Source organism: Rhea pennata, chromosome 2 (genome assembly GCF_028389875.1).
Source record: "Rhea pennata isolate bPtePen1 chromosome 2, bPtePen1.pri, whole genome shotgun sequence".
NCBI classification, from domain to species: Eukaryota; Metazoa; Chordata; class Aves; order Rheiformes; family Rheidae; genus Rhea; species Rhea pennata.
The window spans coordinates 134492742-134517646 of NC_084664.1; the positions used below are offsets into that span (position 1 = coordinate 134492742).

The 24905-nt window shown below is 39.6% G+C and overlaps 1 protein-coding gene across 18 annotated transcripts in view; it reads right to left on the reverse strand.

The window, feature by feature from the left end:
• DTNA (dystrobrevin alpha) overlaps positions 1–24905 on the reverse strand; it is a 222817-nt gene that overhangs the window by 63188 nt on the left and 134724 nt on the right. For all 18 annotated transcript variants that reach the window (XR_009957702.1, XM_062570397.1, XM_062570410.1 and 15 more), the window contains one exon: positions 4161–4374. Coding sequence is in view for 17 of the 18 variants with exons in the window: in XM_062570397.1 (XP_062426381.1) it covers positions 4161–4374 (214 nt within the window). In the remaining variant the exon portion in view is untranslated. The remainder of the gene's footprint in view (positions 1–4160; positions 4375–24905) is intronic.

A 24905-nucleotide genomic window follows, 5' to 3' on the forward strand; every position in this document is an offset into this window, starting at 1 on the left:
ACAAATTTCAGTTAGGAAATTATTGGAATCAAGCAGAACTCTTTTATTTAGCAGAGTGAAAAGTGTAAAAAACAAGTCTCTGAAATGTACTTTTTGCAGGACTTCTTTTCTTAAAGGCCAGCTGGACTGCATCACTTCCAATGATCAGTAAAGGTGGAGAACAGACAGAATTAAACATTCCACAGCTCCAAATAGACAAACAAGAAGTCACTTCCAAGACAGGTACTGAACATCTTTACACTTTGCCTTCAATATGATTCTAATGCACATTTGATTTAACAATGGCATGAATATTTTTATCTTTTCTTTGTAGAAGTCAAGTCCCAGCATTTAGATTTTGTGAGTTTCATAGCCCGGAGTTCACAGCTCTGTTCTTAACACAAATATGTCAAGCAACAGGGAAAATTAGCTGTTACCTCCTTGTCAGCCAAACTTTGCAGCAAGTGTAGCGGTACTGCAATAGTGAGTAATTGCTGAAGATGATCTAGCATATAATATTTATGTCTGTTTAAAACTGACCTCTTTAGGACCTGCTTCACTAGATGAGGCTGACACTCCACCTACTCAACTAGCTAGGCTTTGACAATGACCCGGGCTGAAGTTTTCAGAGGTTTGTACTTGCCATCTTGCTATATGTAAGTGTGTGAAGGAAATATGCTATTATTTCCATCCTCAGTTAATAATCTTATTCCTTGGAGCAAAAGCTGTTGTCTACATGTGCAGCTGAAGATGTAAATTCGGCACGTTTTTGTCCAGCTTCTCGAAAGCTCAACCTTCCCACTCTGTTCGCTGCTTGTTTTTTTCTATTAGGCTCTTCTTCTGTGTAACAGGGATTTCCATAGACTAACAGCAAATTAATAGGAATGGCATTTCTGTTCATCAATTTTAATATTATTAACGTTCAGTTTGATAAGGTTGCATTTTGGTTTAGCATGAAGTGAGTGGAGCACCACACCCGAAGTCATGTGAGCTCTCCCTATTTCTTCCTCTCTTCAGGGTTAAGCAGCAGCAAGCTATAGTTATCTGAAAGTCTAGGGAATCTCCAATGCCTTGAAAAAATCTGGGGTTCCTAAAGTTGGGATGAATTTTCAGGACAGTGAGCATGCTGGCCCGCATGCCATGACACTGCACTGTGATTCCTCTAAGTTTTACTAGCCAGGTGTTAGCTATTGAGAAGATAACTGTACTTCAGGCCTAGGGAAATAGTCCTTGCCAGAGAGCAGAGAACCTGCCAGGTTTTCATGGGGCTATACATGGAAGAAGGAAGAGGCTCTGTTTAAAGCTTGGAGGATCTTCAGCCTATTACTAGCAGACAGATTGCTAGCACAGGACACTCAGGGCAGTATCTATTGTCAAGAGCTACAAAACTGAGAGGGTGGTTGGCTTGTCCCTGGTAATCCTTTCATGTAAGAAAGTCTAAGTCCAAAAAACACTTCTCCACTGTTTACTTTATCCCTTTTGTATTTCAAATGGGACATAAGAAACAACAGTCTTCTAGGAAACTGCCTGTGGTACAGCAGAAGCAGGCATAACTCTGCAGAGCCACAAATGTGAAAAAAACCCTCTGCGATCACTTAGAACAGCCTTCTCATTTATACTGAAGAGCTATTGTGCTATTTTGGCCTTAAAAGACTGTTTTATTTTTATGATTTTGAGTTTTTCTTGTTGTCTAGGTGAATTTACAGAATCAAATGTGATCATCTCAATTTTAATAAACAGAAAATGTAGTTCTTCAGTAACATCCTGGAAGCCTTGGATAGCATGTTTTGAGAGCTCAACCATTTACTGAAAACACAAAATTAAGAAACAGAAGAGATAACAGGATTATTTTAGGAGTGAATATTGTGATTTTAGTGTGTACAAAGTTCTCCAGGATTTTTTTCTGCAGAAAAGAGTACAGGTTTAACTGCCCAGTTTCTCTAAATGGGGAGCAAAAATGAGAACCTTGCAAACTCGCTTCTATGCCTGTTTTCTGCAATATGCAATGTTTGCTTCTTTGTGAGCTTGGGAATACAAGAAAAGACCTTGCTCCTTCCTCCACTGACTTGTAGCCTTTAGCAGAGAAGGACCTTTCTTTTCTGCTGCAGGGAACAGCAGGAAAGTAACCACATAGGAAGCTGAGATGTCAGATCTGTTTAGATCCAAGACAGCTCTCACATTACCCCCTCTAGCACGTAGGAGCCATCCGGCTCAGATACTGGGAAATCCATCAGTGGTCTGGGCTGCATGCTAAACGAACACTCGACCCAAAACATAGATCATCTGGGTCATACCAACAGTGGGACTTGGGCACTATATGAGAATTAGACACTGACATGTCTATATTTATGATGGATGGCCAAAATCCCGTTATAATAAAGAGAGATCTAGTTGATGCTGATCTCCATGAAGCCAAGAGAGCTGACAAGCTCTGCTGATAAGCTGAATTGCTCCCTGTGCTCAAAAGATTATACTGAGCAAGTTTTCTTTGACCATAAACAGAATATAGACACATAGCTCACACATAGACCTGTGAACTTAGATATCTTAGACTGGACCTGAATCCCAACCCAGCTGAATCTCAACTCAACCAATACGATTTAAAACACTGATATGTATCCTGTTCCTATTCTGGAGAGGATACCAAAGCTGAAGGTCTCTTCCTTAGGGTCTCTGTGTCCCCCTGGGAAAGGCACGCTGTGCACCCAGCTCAGCGGCAGCAAGTCAGACGGAGGAGCTGCTCGGAGGACTGAGCGAGAGTTACGTTCTCCTCACCCCCAGCAGTTTCTGATGAGAGCCCAGAAATAGGTCACAAAACACCGAGCACTTGATGTTTTCAGGGAAAGCAAAACCTTGCCCTTTTAAGTATATTCACTAGTTCAGCACAGAGGGGTAAAATCGTTTTCTCCATTTTGCTGTAAGCAGCCTCGACGTCTAGCCGACATTTGCACCCCCACCGCAGCGAGCTGCGAAACAAGCCTACCACGGCAGACCTAGCTGCTGCGGTCCCGGGTCTCTCCCGGAGCCTACCCGTCAGGAGCGGTTTGCGTGCAGCATGTGCCAGCGCGTGTGTCCAGCCATTTCCCCTGTCCTTTAGCGTTCTTGTCACAGCCACCACTGTGTAAATTAAAATGCCCGTTCCTCGTTTTATCGCCCTTGAGGTGACATAAAAAATATTCCTGAAGGCTAGAGTTTCACAAGCGACTGGCTTCTTTCCCCCCCCTGCCCCCGCCCCGCCCCGGGATGCTGGAGGGGAGGTTGCATGCAGGCGCAGGGCGCCTCTGCAGCCCTCTCATGTGGAACAACTACTTTTTTGCTCAGCTGTTGCCATGGTTACTAAGCCGGACGGGCTGATCTGGCACGGAAAGGTGCATAAAACCAAGCAAGAAGTCCATCAAGCGAGAGGATGGGGAAGGGAGAAGGGGAGAAGGGAAGGTTCTCTATTATAAGGCTTCCTGGCCAATGTTTTTGGCTGGTGAATTTTCAAAATATAAGCCAGAGAAAGGCCAGAGGTAATTTATGTCTTTCAGACCTAACCGTCGTTCTCAACTATTTGATTTTGCAGATCTCAAGTACAGGCTGATGTCTATGCGTTCAGTAACACCAGCTGTATACACAGTATCCTCGTAAGGTGAGTAGCTCACTCTGTCTTAAACTCATCCTTTTTGGAATCCCATGCAGTAACACACAACGAGAACTTCACTGCCAACTCCAGTTCTTTACCCTGTTTCTGCCACAGGCTCAAAACCATGCTGCACTGTCATGAGCCAGAAGAAACCTGCTTACAGCTGCAAGAATTTGAAGGAAAATAAGTTGTCTCAAAATCATGAATTATTAACCCATGTCATTGCTATAGAACCATTGCAGTGGTGTCAGCCACTGCTATGTCAGTAAGTAACAACGCAGATTACAGGTGGGAGTAAATTAGTGTCTCTAGATAATTGTTCTTTAATAACAGCAGGTATGAGTCTGAGTATCTAGATGAAAACAGAGTTGTTCTGACTTTGGTTCTACAGAAGCGAAAGTAGAGGTCCTTAATTTTAGTTTCCACCTCTACTTGGAACTATTCACATGTTCAGTATTTGGGTCAGACATTTTAGGTTGTTCAACTGTTTTTCAAAGATACTTCCAAAGTAAAATCCTTCCAGCAGTCAGGAAAGGAAGGAAGCACACCAACTTACGGATCAAAGGCTGCTAGCAAAAAGTTGAGCAGCAAGCTGATAGATTGCTCCACATTGATCTGGTGGGTCGTCGGCATCCGTTTGTTGAGCTGGTAGAAAATAGTTGAAATCACAGCTTCGAGGCGAGCCACGTTCAGTTCGATGCTGGGATCCAGGTTGTTAAGGGCATTTTCTCGCAACGCTTCTATCACGTTCCAAATGTCCACCAGGTGCACTAGGGTACAGCACACAAAGAGACATCAGTGGCACACACGCCTGAGCGCAACTGAGAAAAAAAGTCATCTCATCCTACAGTAATGTGGAACTGTGCTTGAGAAATACTTAAACGAACAACAAGTATTTCCCACCACTGAGATTTAAACTCAGAGAGAGCTGGGGGAAAAAGCAAAGAAAAACCCAGCCTGTTAATGAGCAACCAATGTATTGATATTCTGAGCTGTAAGGGGTACCACTTCAGTTCACGAACGCGTTCCTCATTGTATAAAGTAGTCAAGTAAAAAATCTATAATCTAGTGAAATCACTGGAAAGTAAGCATATGCTAATTGTTTTTCTGAACCATGACTCTATGAATACCCATTCAGAAATCACTCTTAGGTATTAATTTGAATAGCAGATTTTTTTTTTTTGGAAGATCCTAGGAATACTAAGTGCTTAATACATACTACCATGGGCATTTTTGAAAATTCTTTTCAGCTATTTGTACCAAATGCAAAATATTTTACAGAAAAATAATTGTAACTGAGTCAGGACAGACAAGCTACGTTTAAAAAAAGAACGTGTGATGAAGTGATCCTAAAGGCATATTTGGGTCTTCTAAATACAATTAGTAAGCAATTTGTTAAATCTTTTTCTCTGTGATAAAGTCCTAGTCTAAGCTGAATTTCATGGGGGCTGTTTTTGCCTGGTAGGACAGCTTAAAGGACAATCTCTGCTCATCCCTCATATTGTATCCAAACAGAAATCCTATTTGCATAGCATTGTTATTCTGACAGTATGATCAACTTGCTACAGATTGTCATTTCTAGAAGTGGTGGATCATGCCAAACATTAAAAAACTACACTCATTCAGAATTTGGATTTAGTTCTAACCTGAACTCAAAGAACCATCTCTTTTATCTTCAGTATTACCTACTTGCCTACTGAACTGCCAATAAGAAACGAATCATGAGGTTCAAGGTGTAAATTCTCTTTATTACTGGAGAAAGTGCCGTATAGTTAGCACTTAGCTTAGCATGGTGCTATGTCTTATGGCATATCAAACATCACCTGAATCTCAGAGGAGATACATTTTATTGTGGACAGAGAAATTTAATTCTAATAATTATCATTCTGTTTTTACTTGCTTGGTTTGCAGAGAGTGTCTTGAAGGCTGCAATGTGGCATGGCGGTCTTGTGGCAGAGAAATGTAAGCTGACACTAGCTAGATAAATGAAACTAGACACACCATCTTTTTACTTAGTCTGCTATTTTTCCTTATGATTGGGTTATTTTATGTCTACCTTAGGAAAAAAAACAATCTCTAATGCCCTGTTACCACATGTGTAGGCTGCAGTGCTCACGGAGATTGCAGGTGAGTGGAAACAGCAGCAGCAAATGCTTTTGGCATTAGACATGGCATTTTTCTACTTCTTACTGTTAATTAGCAAGTAATTGGGAAAAACTACAAGATACAGTTTCATGGTGATACCTAATTGTTTGTTCAGCCTTTGTATTAAAAGGGAACTTTTCAGTATGATCCTGTACACTGTCAGGAGGATGTCTTAGAGCGTTCTCCTCCATTAAGCCAGCTAGATGGAGCACACAGCTTCTGAACTCCTCCCTCTTTCAATCTAGGGAAAGAGCATTTTCCCAGTAAAACTTCTGGTGTAAATCTCAGATTCTTTTAATGCAGCCATTCTTGTTCCCATTCAACCAAATGCTTTTCACTCTCTAAGATGATCTAGGTAAATGGGAGATGAATGGTTCCAGAGAATAGAGCTCACCCATAATAACTGACTCTTTTTGAAGAAGCTTCCCCACATGGCCAGTAAATAAGCTCAAAGGACAGATAAGGTATGGAAGAAGAGAAGTCACCAGAAACAAAGTCGCTGTGTGGTCCTGGAGAAAAGGATTAATGACTGTTTCCTACTCAGGACCAACAGGAGAAGGCAATCAAGCCAGAAATCTGGAGCTACATGCCAAAGATGCAGCAACAGGTCTGGAATATATGCACATATTTTCCAGTCTTATTAAGAGGAGAAGTCTAGGCAGAAAGCAGAACGATAAGCATGGTGCTTCAGTCAAGTTCTAGCTGTCACTGGCTCTGAGGTCAGTCTTTCTGGCAATTCAGATTGAGTAGATCGAGGGGCAGGTGCTTCCATCAGCGGTTTCACCAAGTTGGTTTCTAGGTGTTAGGATGTGTGTGCAGATGGTCAAATGTGACCTGTAGCTACACTCAAAAGATAATACCATGAGAAATCACAAGGCATTAGAGATAGCAAAAAGGAAGAAATACATACACAGATGGCTAACCTTGACTTGAGGCTACACTGAAAAGACAGCAACCTTAGAAACAGCATCAATGGGGGAACAAGCTTAATGAAATCGCTAACCAAGGCAGAAATTACCAGGGCAACAATATCACAATCTCCAATTAAAGATGCAAAAATCAGCAAAATTGAGACCAATGAGAAAAGGAATAAACAGGGACAGACTGTTTATTCGAGATGGATAGGGATGGTAAAGGGGCAGAACACAGGAGGGAAAAGGGAATATAAAGGACAACTCATGTCATCAGGGCTGTTTGGGGGTGTCTCACAACCAGCTCCAAACCCGATCAGCACAGAGGAACCAAAGGATAAGGCTGTTGCTCTTGCTATGTGTCTGTCTAATTTAATCCTGCAGGCAGGGGGAATGGCAAAGGTTTCCCTAGCATTGACAAGGGAACATCTAAGGAGGATGAACAAGACATCTGGACTCCCTAATAGTGACAATGTCACACAGTAATTTCACTTAAATAGCTATACCCTAGTAGTAAAAAACACCTGAATAACAGAGCATGGAGGAAAATGCCTGGCATAAGGGGTGAAGCTGAAGTGAGGCTTGCTGTCTTTATTCTTCACATGATCCAGTACTGATTTTAAATGGCTGGCTGATTTTCATGGGTTTCTTCTTTTTCCAGTAATATTGTATTTTTTTTTTTTTGAAAATAGTCATATTCAGAGTTAGTTTTGATCCTCCTTTTCAGAAGTGAGATATCCAGAGGCTAGCAGGAGTGGCTAATAATATCTGTACACTAACACATTTCATGGAAAAAATATTGGCTGTAGTGTTAACTTTAACCTGAAAGCCTCACAGGCTATTCCAATATTCATTGGTATGCCACAAAGATAAGGCACAAGCCTAAGAGAATTTCTTATTGGAAATTATATTGCAATGACAGTCCCCCACCCATTGTAAAACATTAGTCTTGAGGAACTGCTGTGTATTTGCACTAAAAATAATTTTACTTGAACTTTTTTTTTCAGAAATATTTTAGTTCCACTTGAAGCTGAATAAACAACAAAGCTACTACACAATTTTCTTTCACATCTTACTCATAAATTTCAAACATCTTTACAGAGGCTGGAAAGTAATACTTTATGCATGCAGAAAATGAAAGATGGACAAAAACCAGGCTTTTAAATATGCTCTGCTAATTTTGATTTTTTTTTTGACACTAGCTCAAAATCGCAAGGACAGTTTGTTTTACTGTTGCATAGAGAACTCCAGTCTCTGGACTTTATTTAAGTCAGTTGTCATGGACAAGAATTAACCTCACCTAAACTTCAATGTCAAAAATTAGATATCTAATGTCACCTGGTGCTCAAGGCTCCTTCTGACATCAATGAAAGAAAAGGGCATCTTCCAGCAGCTGTTTGGAACAAGTGGGATGAACAATTCCTCAAAAGTATTACTATTACTTTTTTCACCACAGGGAAACCGTAAAGCAACAAGTTTACATGACATATATAACCTCAGGTCTAGTAAAATTAACCAAGATGAACCCCACTCCCACTAAGTAAAGCTGTCTTTTCTGTTCTGACTATTACATGTCTAGAATAACTTACGTTTTACGTGAAATACGAATAATAAATATTTTAACCTGTAAGAAGAGCTATCAGATCATGTCATAGTCACGGCCTCTTGTTCTGAATACCTTGGCCTTGTGCAGACTGCAGTTAGATGTAGTGCCCTAGTGAACACTGGGAATCTTTTTTTTCTGAAGTTTACTTACATAATAAGTAGACTCTTACATACTGCATCATGTTGCAAAGTCCACCTACCAAATTTGGGAAAACGCAGAGGAAAACACAGGCCCCTGCAAAGTCTACTCTATTCATTTGTTCTATTAGGAATTTATGCCTGTTTTAATCTATAAGTAACAAAATACCTGTAGCCTCATGCTTTTTTAAATGTATTATGGAATACCAACTCTGCAAAATTTGCACAAGCTTACATTCCCCTCATTTTAATTTCCATCTTCTCTGCTACCCATTTTCCACAGTATCTGCTATGGTCATTTACTTATTTGGGTACTCTTAAGATCATCCTAATCTCACTGCAGATGGCATTGTCTTACTGTTTGCACATGCAATACAATAAAACCTGAATCCAATTTCTATGATGGTTACAAGAAGAGTTTAGAGTACAACTAGCTTACAGATACAAGAAAACTTTCTTAGTCCTAAAACTTGCATAATTTCCTTCAACAAAATCAAACTTTGTAAGTTTGTTCTTAATTTTTTATTGCTGTTGCTTTTACTGCTTTTGTTGCCTTAGCCACATTTCCCTCTGAAAAGGGTGTTAATTCTCAGTACAAAAATGATGCCTGTTCTGAAAGGGATCTCTAAAACTGCAGAAATCCAGCAGTTGTTTTTCAGTTTCACAGGATGATCAGCAGGCATTCAGGAGAAAAAGCTGCATGTATCAAGCATCTGCGCAAAAAGCAATTCAAAATTATGCAGCCCAGCCGATCTTTGAGGACCCTTCAGAAAGGCCTTGTGCTCTGTAAATAGCATAGCTATCCAGCTATAGATATCTCTCATTTGCTTGCTGTCTGAAAAAAAAAAATGGATGACTTCCACAGGCAACTGCTAAAATAAACATTTTCCCTTAGATTACCTGTTATGTGATTTTTAAAGTCATGGGTAAGATAAACATCTGCATTACTAGATCTTCTATGTCAAAAACTATCTGGTAATTTAACTTTCATGAGATTAAGTAATATTAAATACTGTTACAGAGAGTTTCGTATTTGAACACATCCCGTAACAGATAGTCATTAGTGCGTATAAACAAAATCCAGTATCCAGACAGAAGTGGGACGACTCAGATGAACAGCGTTACGGATGGCTGCCATTCGCTCCTGCTCCACAGCAATCATTAGCAACAAATGCCTACTTCAAGGAGATGCTGACTGAATCACAGAGAATCAAAAATATCCCCCCCAAAATCCCCTCCCAAAAAATCCAAAAATATATTCTAAATATTTTTTTTTTCCTGTAAGTGAACCCTTCACCTCTTAAAACAATATTTGGAAAATGATTCTTGCCACTATATTGCAAATTAATTAGTCTTTCTCTCTAATATCTAAGTGTGAATCAAAGAATGCTGGAAGTTGGAAAGGAGTTTTATTTCTTCTGCAAATTATAAGGTTTTTAGACACCTCTCAAATATTACATCCTACCCTTCTGCCTTATTCCTGTGTTCAGAACACCTTTCACTATTATTAGGGCCAATTTATTACAGTCAAATACAGTAATTAGAAGCTACAGGGCAGAATTCCACCATCTTCTATTTTCTATCAACAGGTTAATTTGTGGAGGTGATGTTCTGTGGATACATTCAGAGAGAGGGGCATTCAGGAGAAAAATATGTTGTTTACTACAAACATTTATGTCGATATATATGATATGATATATCAAAAGATATATGTTTAATTGATTTTGATCTTCCTTCTTTTCTTAAAGCTTTTGTTAGTCTCCTCATTAACAGGAAATCAACATACTTTTAATTCATTGGCTACTTGTAATTCGTAATTTTCTGTTTGGTAGATAAGGGTGCCTTAATAGCCAAAAGGTGAGAGAAGAGATGGACTAATCGTATATTCTTTTGACTCAAAGCAAAGGAATTAATTATATATATTATTAATTTTTATATAATTTATATAATATTATTATTATTATATATATTATTAATTATATAGCAAAAATGCAGTCTTCTTTCCATCATGCCGTTCTTAGAATCACAGAAAGGCTGGGAAATAGAGATAATCTTTCATACATCACTAATCTCAAAGGAGGAAGATTACTTCAAAAACCAGTTGTCAAGAAATGATGTCACCCTAAGCAAGCATAACAACAAAAACTGTACTGGAAGTTTATGTTCTAAGTAGTAAAAAAATAAAATTAAAAATCATCTGTGCTTAAGTTTTTCCAACATTCAATTGATTTACTTATGCTAAAATCATCATCAATTCTATTGCATTTTTTGTACCTCACCTGAACTACGAGCTCTACAATATTATCTTTTCCATTTATTACTAAACGAACATTGTAGGGAAGACTACATGTAATCAAACAGGGAAGTGACTCAAATAAGGCTTTAAAAATCAAGTCAAATTTACTTAACATACTGTTGGGCTAACTACAGCTAAGTTAAACATGCCCAACAGACGGTAACAAAATTTCTCCTTGATAGATTTTTGCTTGTTGGTAAATACAGAAAAAACTTTTAAAGAAGTATTAATTGACATTGTTTCCCAAATCTAAGTATATATTTCATTACACTTTTAGATCAGCAAAGCTCTTACAGACATGCCTGAGTTTGAACACGCTAGTACTGCCAGTTGAAATCAATGGGACTTGAATATGTCAGGTATTTCATGTGGCTTTCATTGTAAGCGAAAGATTTACGCTTCCTTATCAAACAATCCTAAAAATACTATAAAACATGTTAGATGATTCTTCTTTTTTTGATTTTAATATATGAACCCATCACAAATGAGGGTATTGGAGCCATTTATCATCATCTTGCTCTCAAGCCCTGGGAAGTTACTCACTCTTTCCACTTGTCTCTCCCTTTCCTGCTGCCAGGAGAGTAATGCCGCACAGAGCAAGGTGTATTTTCCCACTAAACTACATCTGCTTGTGGCCAAGCTGCCCCTCTAATCAATCAGACATAGCACACGCACTAAATGCTTTAGCTGAGCGTCCTGCCACTACATGCTTCACCCTGCCAGCTACGATGGCCTGCAGTCACATACATTCCTTGGTGCCAAGTCACATCACCAACAAAATGCACCAGACTGTTGCTCCCATTTAGGGCTAAAATGGAGGTGGCCAGCCTTTTTGATTCAGGAGACAAATGCATTTTTCTTAACTAGCAGAAGAACCTCAGGTCCTTTTCTTGCAACCCTTGAAGCTAGCAGCAGCTGGAGCAAAGCAGAATTTAGGGGCTGCCAGGTGATAGTCTTGACTGGACCACAAAAACTCTTTGGCTGGGTACATCTGGTGACAGCTGTCACCCTACATTGCCTGGCACATCCAGGCTGCACACATTGGGCAACTACCTGAACCTGCCCTCAGTCTGTGCCTGGAAGCGTCCTGTACATCCCTATTCCTAATCCACATCTCTCAGGCTCCGTGACTACCTCCCTTGTAATCCTCGGCTGCCAGACAGTGTACACAAGCAAGTGATTTCTAGTACAGCTGGGCATCTGCTAGGCAGCCGCCCTAACCAGCCTGTGTGGGTTGGGCTACTTCCAAATACTCTGCAGGTTACTAACAGCTCTTGCGCTGGTCACTGCTGCTATGCAAAAAAGCAAGAGTGGTTGATGTTGAGGTTGTGAGCATGTATTTGTATGTGTTTATGTCAAAATCTTCTTGCTATTTTACTTGATTTCTAGGTGATTGAACTCTGGAAGAGTCAATCACAGCTCTGATCACAGGAACTGTGGAGTCCCTCAAGCTTTCATTTCCATGCTAAGGGATCTCTGAAGGAGGTCGTAATTTCATTTAGTTTAATTTAGTTTCCTATCCTATGCATGATTCCTCCTCTAGCTTACCTTTTCCCTTGCACTGTGAGAGTGAGCAGCTGGGCGGTAAGCACTTGTTCAGTGCAAAGTTGGAGTAAGGCTACCTTTGTCTTTCTGCCCACTGAAATGCTGAACACCCAGAGTGAGAAGTGTGTGGAGAAGAAGCTAGACATTCAGTGCAGCCAACAGAATCAGCTCTCTTATGAACTACTCCATGTGTGCAGTAACGCAGGTGTGTTTGGACTCCCTGGACACATGCAGATCACTGGTCCGTTTGTGGCACATACCAAATAGGACAGGTTGGACGTTGTGCCAAATTTTATGTAGAATCTACACAAGCAGGTACTATCGAACAGGAACTGGAGTTTCTGTGCTTGAGCAAGGCAACTATACACTGCATGCACATGGGACATTTCCAGATAGCTGCCAACCCTGGCTGCTGGATGTCTGGACATCTATAGATGACCACCCAAAACAAAAATGGACATGAGAAATAGAAGTGACGTATTAGTTTTGTTTAGTTTTTTTTAATGTTCAGAGGTTCTCCCCTCCACATACCCAGACCTTCACCCTCTGTTCTGCTCAGCATGAAAAATGAGTTATTCTAAAACCTTTTGAGAGTCTGATCACTATATCACATTAAACAAATGTGGCCTGTTGGCAGCGTCTGTCAACTCAGCCAAGTGCTATTACTGAGTGATGAACAAGAACCATTAGGATAACAACACACTGAATGTGGTCTTTCCATCTTTAATATGGCATCTGACAAAATCACCAAGGTGTAAGATGGCCTAAAGAAGATCTGCAGTAAAATTCTTCTCTTTTATATTAATTTCATTCTCAATAAGAGCTCCTTCTCCCCCCTGCTGTCATTTTCTGCCTGTTCTGTTTCCCCTAAATTTAACTGAAGCCTGAAGGGCTCTGTGTGGGTGGCAGCAGAGGCCAGCAGCCTCGCCAGGGAGCAGCACTAATGCCAGTCAGCTCTGCAAAAGGGACCCACGGTGACACATCCAGCAGCGCTGGGCTGGGCAAGAAGTTGTCACGTACTTGTCACCCAGGAGCTGGGAAAGAGAAACATTGCAAACACTGAAAAAACTAATATTAAGATGTTATGGAAGAGACAACTCAGTTAAAACACTGTACTGCTGCTAAGAAGCCACATGGCTTAAATCCATTAATTACGATCAATTACCTGTTTTAAGACTTGAACACATCTTCACTTACAAGTTGAAGACCAATGTATAAATACAGACCCATATGTGGATCCATATATTTCATATAGTTGGAAACTTAGTAAATTCAGCCCAAAACAGACAATGGCATTCCTAGAGTAATACGTTTTTATTATTCTTGATATCCAATCATAATATTATTTTAATGAGAAAGGTTTTATATGAAGCACTGTGAGATCATGCCTATATACAACTGAATAGTTTTTTAAATGGATTTTGTAAGTGTCAACTTCAAAATAGTAAAACACAAGAATTCATGGGGACATGCATTAAAAATCTTGGTCAGTAAATGCATACGATGTGCAACAGCTTTCTCATTGATCATTAAAATGATCATTAAAATAAGATCATTTGCCTTACATATGAGGGCATATTTCAATAAGTGAGATTACAGCCTTTCAAATTCTAATACAATTCTTCTGTACCATATCACAGCAAACAATATATTAGGGAAAAGCTTCTGCAATCCCAGAAGATGGCAGAAGAAACTCAAGTGCAAGGTGATACTATAGCTGGAGCTGATTTTCAAGTACCATCTCTGCTGTCCCACTAGTAACAGAAACTGGATTATGTAGACTCTCAAAAAGAAATTTCCAGACAGTGAAACAACCACCAAGAAATCAAAATACCACATTCCAGCACTTCCATTTAGGCAACTAAGCAGAAGTTCAGAAATGACTGAATATATGAGAAGAAGACCTTAATTTTACAGCCTGGCACAACACTCATTCTGTGTAACAACCCAAGAGGAGAAGAGCCAGCTTTTATAAAACAGGCAGGATGCTCAACCTTCTGGTAACCATAGTCCTGACCACAGGATGGCACTGCTGGGCATATTTTAGCAAATGCAGTAGGCAATTGCTGTCAAATTTTAACTCTATATTGGCACAACGTCAAGCAAGCTAACACAAATCAAAGGCTGTGCATTTCCACAGCTTTCTCCAGAAAATGGCCGTGTATATGTATTTAGCTGAATGCAGACTATGACCTTGGCGATTTGGCAGTGTGAATATCCTATATATGCTATGACATGTGATAGGTAAATGAATGAAAAACCTGGGTGCAGGAAAGGGCAGAATATTTTTGTGTTGAATGTCCTTGTCATGGTGATATAATTTCCTCCAGATTTATATGTTTATTTCTTCAAATACCACATCTAGCTAATATCATATCCTTCTCTCTGAAATAACAAGTTTTTTACTTAATAGCTTTATTTTTTTTCCTTTGATATAATTGCACCTAACTAACCCCCCCTTCAAAAAAACTCTGCACCACTAGAGGCCTACATCATGTTCTGGCACTGTTACCACTAAAAAGCAAGAGTAAAATGAATGTAAAGTTGACAAATCAAGTGATTTATATTTTTCATTAATTTTAAAGTAATATGTGTTACCAACTCTGTGGATATTGTCCCCAGTCTCACAGAAACTGCTGTTTTCTTTACAACCCCTAATGCTGGAAGCTGATGATAACAAAAGAATATTCAATTTATTGTTTCTTTACAACAATTTGTTCCCTTATGGCTATAGAAAAAAAGTTTAGATTACTTTCTCAGCCTTTAAGGTTCAGTCATATCACAAAGGTCAAAAAAAAAAGAACCTGTATCTATTATTAATTTAAACTGTTTGATGAACACCCTTCTTGGTCCGTCTACTATTTTTTCAGGGTTTGATTCATGCTTTTTAAAAGTTCTTTAATTTTTTTAATCATTTAGGGTTGGCAAGACTGTAAACAGCAATACAACATACAGAATACTAATGAATTAGGATTTACATATTTCCTTGAATATGAAAGCTGAAATATTTTATATACATGCATATTGTTTTCTCTATTAATTTAAATAATTTCTTATGTAACTTGGCCTGTTACATTTCAGCTATTAAAAATAATCAGAGAAATATTTGAGCTGAACTTCACACTTGGTAAGTGGTCCGATACCAGAATTACATTTTTCGCCCACAGAACAGAAGAGAGGCTCTAGAGTGATGGCACAAGTGTCTCTCTTCTCTTCTGAAGAGTGTGGGTTAATCCAGTGTGTTTGTGGGAGCACTTTGATGTATTAGGACAAAATGCCAACATCAGCCTCAGCTGTTGCGTGCAAGAGCACTGATATGAAATAGGAGGTTCATGGGATGCAAAGGACTTTGGTGGAAATGCATCTGAAGTCATAGGGACCAGCCAGACTCTAATCTTATTTAACCTTTTGCTGAGATTGGCAATGGAGGTGCTAATTCCTGCCAGAGGTTCAACACCTATTACATTTTTATTTGCCTAAAAATCTTTTGGGATTTGAGCTATAATCCGCTCTGAGATAGGGAGAAATGGATTCTGGTTTCCTGAGGATCCATCACTCTTACCAAATTGGTTTGAGTTGACAATGTCTCGTTTGGACAAATTGTACAGGGTATTTGACTAAACCTTAGCTTTGTGTTTGCGGAGTCTTTCCACGCTGCCCTCTTGCCATTACTAATCTTCTAAGCAATGTCTCCTGCAAGAACCTTTCCTGGCTGGTTCACTCAAGAACCAGAACTCCAGGACAAGGAAGCTACCGCAGAGGCTCCTGTTTCAGCAATTTATGGTATCACACACTAAAACGTTGCATCTCTTAAGGAGACAGGAATGAGGAATAGGCCAAGAAAAGGGGAAAAGCTCCAGCTGACACAAACATAGCTCAAAAATCAGCAACAATGAGCAAAGAAAGAAAAATGCAAAAATAAAAAATGACAGATAAATGGGATTTAGGTAAAGTACCGTACATCTATCCTTTTTCCTCTGTGTGACTCTCTAATGTTGTTTCCAGGGCCCCTAGATGGAGTAAGAGTCTTGATATACATGTCCACTTATCTGTCATCCTTTGTGTTACACATGCAATCCCTAAAGATATCCTGCAAATCCAAGACACAAAAAGGCACAGGCAAAACGTATTTTTTTCCAATGGAGACAAAATGAAATGTGGAAAATGGAACTTGGGGAAGATCAGCACCTTCACAAGAGATGCAGTATGATACTAGTGTCTGTCTCATTTATAAGAAATTGAGTTCAGCCTTCTCAAGCAATATATGCTGAAGGACCGGTTCATTCCTTTTCCCTTGTCACAGTAAGGTCAATGAGTTCCAATAGAGTTACTTTCAATCTACTTTCTGCCAGAAAAGGAGACATCCATCTATCCATCTACTGCATGAACAAAGAAAATGCTCAGACTACAGAGAACTTTACTGAAATTAGCCACACTGCACAGAGATGGGCCAAAGACTGCTCTCATTCCACTGCTGGAACTCTGCTGCAGCCAACAACAGTATATCATAGCTATAATTCAGTTTGAATTCAGGCTAAAATGGCTTAATTCAGCACAGGCAAAACTGTCACTAAAGTCACGGTATGTCATAAAATCATCAGCCCTAGGAAGCTGAATATGCATTGTGTAGACTTCCAGATTTTGATGAAGAGCATCACACTGAGGACACTTCATTGTACAGTCTCTTCACACTTAGAAACGCAGGAAATAATTTTTATGGCTCACATCATCTGTTCTCACACTTTGTCCATAGCATACCAGGTATATGCAGTATGAAAGCTTCTAGTAAGACTTAGAGAAAATGATCCTAGCTGCAGCTGATGGGTAAAAATATGAGCTAATGGTTAAACTCAAGCTTATCTTTGAATCCTCTGTTATTATGAGGTTGAATGGTAGCATCAGAGGTACACAAATTGACTTTTGATGTAATTGTAAAAAAAATGAACACAGAGTCAGAAGGAAAAAAAAGCTCTTCCAGAATTACTGAAGTAAAAGGGAGAATTATAGTAAAAATGAAATTCAGTTCCACACTGACTTTCCTTCTGTGGAACAGTTACGGTCTTTATCTAAAGAAGCACGTAATTGCTGAGAGGCTTCAGTGATGTCTAGCCAGCTTCCCTGCTAGCTCTGTATAGTTTTATTTGTAGAAGGTACTGGAAAAACAGGCTGGAAAGGAATGAGGCAGGGAAGGAGGAAGAGTTGGAGGAAGATCAGAGTGTCTATGGGTGGCAATAAGGAGCTCATTGTTCAGGCATAGAGATGGTGCTGATCACTCAGATATGGTGGAGGAAAGCAGCACAGGGAATTCCCCATGGATGCGCGACAGCACCAAAACTGGAATGGTGCAAAGAAACCTCAACAAAAAAATCCAATTCAGCAGGCACAATGAAGAAGGACACTGAATGAAATGTGCTATAGTACATGGATTGGGGAAAATGCTGCAGCTTAGCTTCTCAGGAAAACAAATTTCTGCAGGGACATCAAAATTGGCTTCTGCTGTCCAAAAAAAAGCAGTTACAGCCTGAGCTTACACCTCACTGCTCACGACCTTGGAGCTGTGAATGGAGGCAGGGCTGACTCAGGATGGTGGAATGAATCTCTCTGGCAACAAAGGCTCTGACGTCTGCTCCAAGCAAGGTGTCTCACATTTTTTTCCATTTCTAGCATAAATATGGTGTCACATGGGAAAAAAAATGAGCAATCGAGCAACATGCAACAGGTAGAGGTCACACTGCCTAATGCATTCCGGCACATGAGGGAGGTGCTCATGTGACAGCAAAGTAGCCCAGCACAATACCTGGAATGGGACAAACCTGAAGAGAACAGGGAAAGGACGCACAGGCTCACCGTGAGAGTGTGTCTGCCTGAAGAAAAGGTGCTTGGAGTCAAGGGGATAACAGGAAGGTTGAGAGCAGCCAAGAGCGTGAGAGCTGTGCAGAAGTCAGAGGTAAAGCGAACACCATGTGTGATTACACAATGCTGAGGAAGAGACAGGAAAAGTTGGTGGAGGAGACTGAAAAATCAAAGCAACACTCAAGGGAAAAACTGAGATGGAGAAAGAAGGAAAATGTCTCATGTGAAGAAGCAGCAGCCCTCAGAAGATGTGGTGATCCTGTTAGCATGGAGGTATCTATTTGCTTGAGATTGGATGCCTGTATATATTTCACAATTGTGTATGTTTAAAAGAGTACCTAAAACAAAACTAAAAATTATTTATACTCTTTTCTTTGAAGTGTTCATTAGAAGGAACAACGAAAATACAAACTTACGGTTTGGTGTAACTAATCCAAAGTATGTCAGATCAAAAAGTGACCACTGCCTGCTACCAGCAACAGATGTTCAGAGACACCAGCTGGTGAGCAGATTGTCCCACTTTAAACTCATCTCAAAAAAAAGCCATCAGGAGCAGCCCCGTGAACGGCAGGTTCGGCAGAGCTCAAGAAGTGGGTGAGGAAAGATCTTGAGCTGTGGTCCGATCACAAAAGGAGCGTGCATCACACCAAGGCTGAGCTACCTGTCTAGCAAAGGGCAGCGTGGTGGACAGCACCTAGCCAGTGCACCTGCCTACCTCTGATTTGAAGGGGGTCAGGTCGGTTATTTTCCTCCGTAAAACACAAAATAATATTAACTGGCAATTTTCTTCAAACCTGTTTTTAATGTGAGCCGCTTGGAATCACAAGTATGTTTGAAAAATCAGTCTCTAAGCAAATGAAAATTTGAGAGTTCGAGATACAGATCTTTGACTCTTTCTGACAACAAAAAGAATTCCAAATGTTCACCAACAGGATTTGAATTAATCTTGTACGAGACAGAACTACAGTGGTAGCCTTTAAAAGCAAATAATTGGGGACATCTGAGATACCGCTACCTCTTATGTAGTAGCAGTCCACTTTCTGCTAACACTGAGAAAGAGGCTGAATTTGTAACAGTTGTCTCTCCATGAACATACCAAATACACAGGTTATAGATCAGCTGTCTAACAGCTACTACAACCTGTCAAGCATATTAATAAACTTATATAGTTAAAGGGAAAAGAAGAGAAAATTTAAACCCATTTTCAGGATATTGTGCTGCGAGTGAACACTCATGGACTGAAATCCTTATGAAGGATGTGTCTGCGGGGAACATGCTAAATCAAGCCCTTTTGAACTTTTGATTAAATAATTGATGCATAATGCAGAATGTATAATATATGCATGCTTTTCCCATAGTTGCCTGGAAACCCATATGGAATGGTACTAGCATTTCTCGTAGAGCATTTAATCTCTACGTAGCTGGTAAAGACAAAGGAATAAAAAAGTTTTAAAAATCATTAACTCCTGTTTCTTTCCATTATTCAAGTACTGCAGGATACCAGAATTAGTAACTTACACAATGGTATCGATGCTCTTATGATACAGAGTACTTTTTTTTTTAAAGCTCTCTCTCTTGGAGTCATGTGAATGATTATGAACCTCAGCTTCCATTAAAACAGAAAACAAATGTTTGCAACTTCTATATTTCTATAATAATAATAATAATAATAATTACAATAATCAGACAGCAGCCAAGAGAGTCAACAGAGAAGAACAAAAATAAAAAAAAAAAAACACATTGTTTTGTTTTTAAGAAGTGATGGGATTTTTAAGTTGATCTCTTGGAAGTCTGATCACTGAGGGTTTTACAATGTAAGAATACACTGCTCAGAAATTCAAGAGGCAAATTGTTCTCCCAGGAAATAATGTTTCAAATTGTAGTCAGACAGGCCTTTTGCACTCCTCAAGTAGGCAACCTTGCTTGCCATTCAGCCTGATCACTCTGTGACCCAGCCTGAAGCTACTTTGTGCTTTATCGCTTCCAAGATGGAATGAAATATATGATAAAACCCAATAACAAGAACAGAACACTAACAATGGAACCCTGGAATAACAAAGGATTAATTTATTAAATCTAAACTATTCTATAATCATGATAATTTTGTGGCTCCATTTCCGATGATGATCCTAACAAACCAAAAAAATGAGGGGCAACCACTAAATCATAGACCTTCAGGATGAAAGGCAGGGTGTTGAGAATGATGGCTTCTTGCCATAGCAGGGATCTTCATGAGGTTCTTGCACATAGACTGTATGACCACTGAGCATGTCTTGTGGAGCCAAAGAAAGAATGTCTTTACACTATGGTGGCAAGTGGTCTCTTTTAAGTAAAGAGAAGCAAATGTCAATTCCTAAATGAATTAATGTATTAATATGAAAGATTTGGTGGGTAAGTATCAACAAGAGACAGAAATGCTTCTAAGTATCCTCCAGTTACGTTTAAGCACTTTTTGAAAAGGTAAGATCAATGCATACTTTCTCATGCAGAAGAAAAAGATGAACCTGGGTCTACTAGTGACTTCCTAAGCCAGTGGATAAATGTAGAAGTGCACAGCATCATTTCCTGGGTGGAAGCAGAGATTTCATATTCTCTGCTTCTACTACAAATGCCTGGTACTGAGACTTTTCAGTTTGGGGTGAATGGCACGTTGAATGGGATTGGCCAAAATTATACTTCAAAGTCTCAGCCCAGTACAGAAAATAAAACACTATTGATCTTATTTTGGATTAGTCAAATAAATCTTAAAATGTGATTGCCATCCTGAAAAGGGCCAGTAACTCGCAGAGCCTGATCTCATTATTTGTTACCCAAACTGTCAGCTTCTAGGATAAAATCAGTTTCAGCAGTTTGCTGTAGCGTTACAGGAGGTATAAAAGTATGGAATGAAAACAGTTTTAAGAAAAGCACCTAAAATAGTGTGTTTACGATAACTGTCATTCCTTCTCAGTGTGAAATCATTGTATTTTGGGAGGGTGATAAATTATTCTAACGTAAAACAGATGTAAAAGTGCAGATCAGATCAGAGAGGCGCGCAAGAGCACGCATGGAAATCAAGCTGACATGCCCCCCTGCCTCAGGGATGAGACTACTTAAGCCTCAAGGAAGTAGGAGGAAAAGCAAGAGGGAGGTGGAAGAGAGCACCCTGGACAGTCACAAGGTCTCTAATACAGTCATGGCAGCAGTGCTCCCTACGTGGAAACAACGGAATTAGCATTTGGGTAAGACAAAACAAAGCAAAAAAAAAATTACTCATGCAGGAGAATACTGAAGGGAGAAACAAAGACCCTGAAATCCTAAGGTCTGGGAATTAAACAGAGAAATGAACTCTCTTTCTGCCTGCATTAATTAAGCCCCATAATACAATCATCAGCGTGGCTTTAAATTCAGGGCTTTCACATGCCAATGATTTATTCTGATCTAGGGGTATCAGCAAAATTTGCTGTTCTGCAGCCAGCATCACAGAATGATTGTGCAACATATTCAGAGAAGTCTATCAGGGTCAGCAGCAGTTTTCCAGCTGCACAGTTCTGTATTAGTGAGTGATGTTTAATTGTATAATGGTTTTGATTACGATATGTTGCTATGTTCCACTCCTGCTGCCACTGTAGTCCAGAGGGAATTTGCACGTGAACATGGTATTTCATCTCAGCTGGCTTTTCTGTATAAACAATTGGGTTTAGTAAATTCATTGCAATCAAATATTAAAATAAACCAACTACACAATGTAGGATAACTATAAATTGTGCTTTTTAGTGGTTCCTGAATACTGGTGAATGTTGTTAGATGTGTACAACTGTTGTCATTGGTTGCTCATGCCTTGTTTCAGGACAGCCTCTTGTGTGTGTGAACGCTATGGATAAGTATCTGTCTGCAAGTCACTGTTACATTAAGATGACATCTTCCTACCTGAGTGAGTGCAGATGGTGACAACGTATATTGGATATTTCAAAACTTGTTTTGATCTCCTGGAGGTCAACCGAGGTACAACTCCCTAACATTTGCCTTTGTCAGAGCAACAGTGGTTCCTAAGGTTTTCAAGTTCTGTGAGCGACCAAGAGTTTGCAGACCTCACAGCGCTCACCTCTAGTTTTTCCACCCCCTCCCTTGACTCCTGTGGTGTGCATTATTCAGGGCCACCTCTGAGGCACATTTAGAAGCTGTACCTGATGAAGGCAGCTATCCACACTTCGCATTGTACTGGATGGGATAAACACGTACTACTTTTGGTCAGGCTTCTGCACCTGCTTCTTATCTGCTTTTATTTTCCCAAATAATGAAATTTAACCCACAAATAATTAGAGCTCTGTTGTTTCTTAGACTACATCCAACACAGTGACCCACTGGAAAATTCACAGTCAGCTCATGCACTTCTGCTTTCCATTCTTAGATCTGAATATGATGTACCACTAGCAGGGTTTTCTTCACGGCTTGCCTCTCCATGACATTGCTATTCATTTGGAATTACTCATGGTACAATCTCAGGATGTTCTCAAGACTTTTTTCTTCTTTAACTGATGAGGTACCTATATTTTGTGTTAATGTCTATGACTAAGAGAAGACCTACTCACTACTAGTGCTACAGGAGTTCTGCAAAATAATAAGCAAGTAGACTGCAATCCTCCCTCTCTCTCGCTCCCCTCAGTATATCCTCAAAGGTACCTACATTACCTACAGAATTTGTCCTTTCATTACTTCTATTTTTTAGAAATTGCCAGCAGAAATAGAGAAGCAAAACCAAGTTTTATTCACACCATGCTAATAAATCTTTCCAGCTTTAGAATTCCTCCATGTAGAATTTTGTAGGTTTCTTACTTCTGGGATCTTGTCACATAGTGAATCCTATGTTTAGGCACAGCTAAACTCAGAAGTGTGTCAGAAAATAATTTGTAAATCATATTGTTACTTATTTATAGTCTTAACATAGGAAAAGAATAATGCTTAAGTCTGAAGGACGATTTCTTTAAAAAATCAACACTACAATTTTTTCAAATTATCTACTTATCATATTCTGAGTTCTTACAAAAAAGTTCTCGCTTCTGAAAAGAATAAGGCTAGACTGGATTCAATTTTATTCTATTTAACAAAGAATTACAATGACTGATACTGATTTTTTTCCGCTCTGCTGATTTTATTTAAACTGGCAGTTGGTTTAAATGCTCAGAGAGATTTTTATAAAAGAAATACTTTTCACATGCAGACTCCTTTTCCTAAAGTTTTATAGACTTATCAGAAAGGAACGTATTTGCAATTTTGGGGAACATTTGCTAAATATCTTTAAAGTTATCTTTCTTATGCCAAAATGAACTGCAAGTAAGTACATACAATGTGAGAGAGCAATCGATTTAGTCAGCTGTGTTAGTATTCAGAGTACAACATAGGTAGAGGTATTCTTTTGTTACCTCCACCTCTTCCATAATCTTTGGCTACACGGTTTAACAAGCTTAAGGAGAAATACTGCAAGAGAGAGTGGTTCTTAGAATATCAAGGCATCCCTGCCCTTTACACAGTTTCTACTTCACCAGTAAAATCTACCCTCCTAATAAAGGTTTTAGGAAAACGCTTTTGTACTGGAAGAAGAATTCATGAAGGAAGAGATGGAGCTGAACCTGTGTCTGCCTGCACTGAAAGCAAGTGAAACAAACATCACATTGTTAGTTATAAATGCAGTTGCCTGCTTGATGATATCCCAGGACAGTCCCACACTGCTCTGTGCTAATGTGCACCTTTGGGTAGAAGAGATGGTGCTAATAAAACCTCTACCCTGCTTTTCTTGGCACAGCCACTCCAGATATTCGAAGCTGCTCTCTGCTTCCATCCTCACACACTTTCAGGGTATAGCCAAGAGCAGCTCCCTGCAATTTATTAAATTAGTTCATTAAAATAATCCCTTAAACACACTTTCTCCAAGCAATTTTTTCCCCGTAGGTCTGGTCTGGCATAAGGGAGTGAAGAGTTAGCTGGGGCAGGGCAGGAGAGCACAGCTAGAAGAAGCCAAGGATGGCCTGAGTGACCGGACATGCTATACACTGCAAGTCTTTGAGCTTCTTCCTTTATAACTTCCTTTAAATGAAGCAGCTCAGATGCAGCAGTTTTTTTTTTTCCATGCCACTTTTCTTTTTTACTCCTGAATCTACCATTGAGCGATGTATAATGGCAATTTCTGTAGGGGAGAAAAAAAAAGAGTAGCTGGCATTGGCAAGAGGTCTGATATTAACCACTTTGGGACGGTATTTGGTTGAGTGGGCGTACGTTTAGAAGTTGTGCCTCGAACAGCCATTGCATAGAGCTTGAAAGCACACCAGGTAGACAAATGATTTCTCTTCCTGCTAACAACAGTACGGCATCTGGGAGAAGAGCAGTCTAACAGAAACTAAGAGAAGAAAACTGCACTCGGCAGTGAAAAAGACGTACATAGTTCAGACATTCCAGAGCACCAGGAATCATTCCTTCAGTTGCACAGAACCTAATTCTTAGGGTGAAATTTTTGTTTAAATCTTTTCTTTTCTTTTTTTCTCTTCCTCCAGAAGAGGTTGATACAGTGCAAGTCTTTCTTGCTGTAAGACTAGCAGATCACTGCCTCTAGGCTAGCAACAGCAACCAGCTGGCAAGCACTGCCTAGGAGTGACTTGGCTCAAACTGGCACACTGAAGGGTTCATATATCAGCTCTGTATGCTAGGAACAAAGCAACAGCACCACGAAACAGCTCACATTTGATAAATAAGGGGAACACAATTAATTTCAACTACCAGTACTTTTAGACAAATGGTCATTCCCAGCAATGAGGATATTGTACCCTTGTTTTTC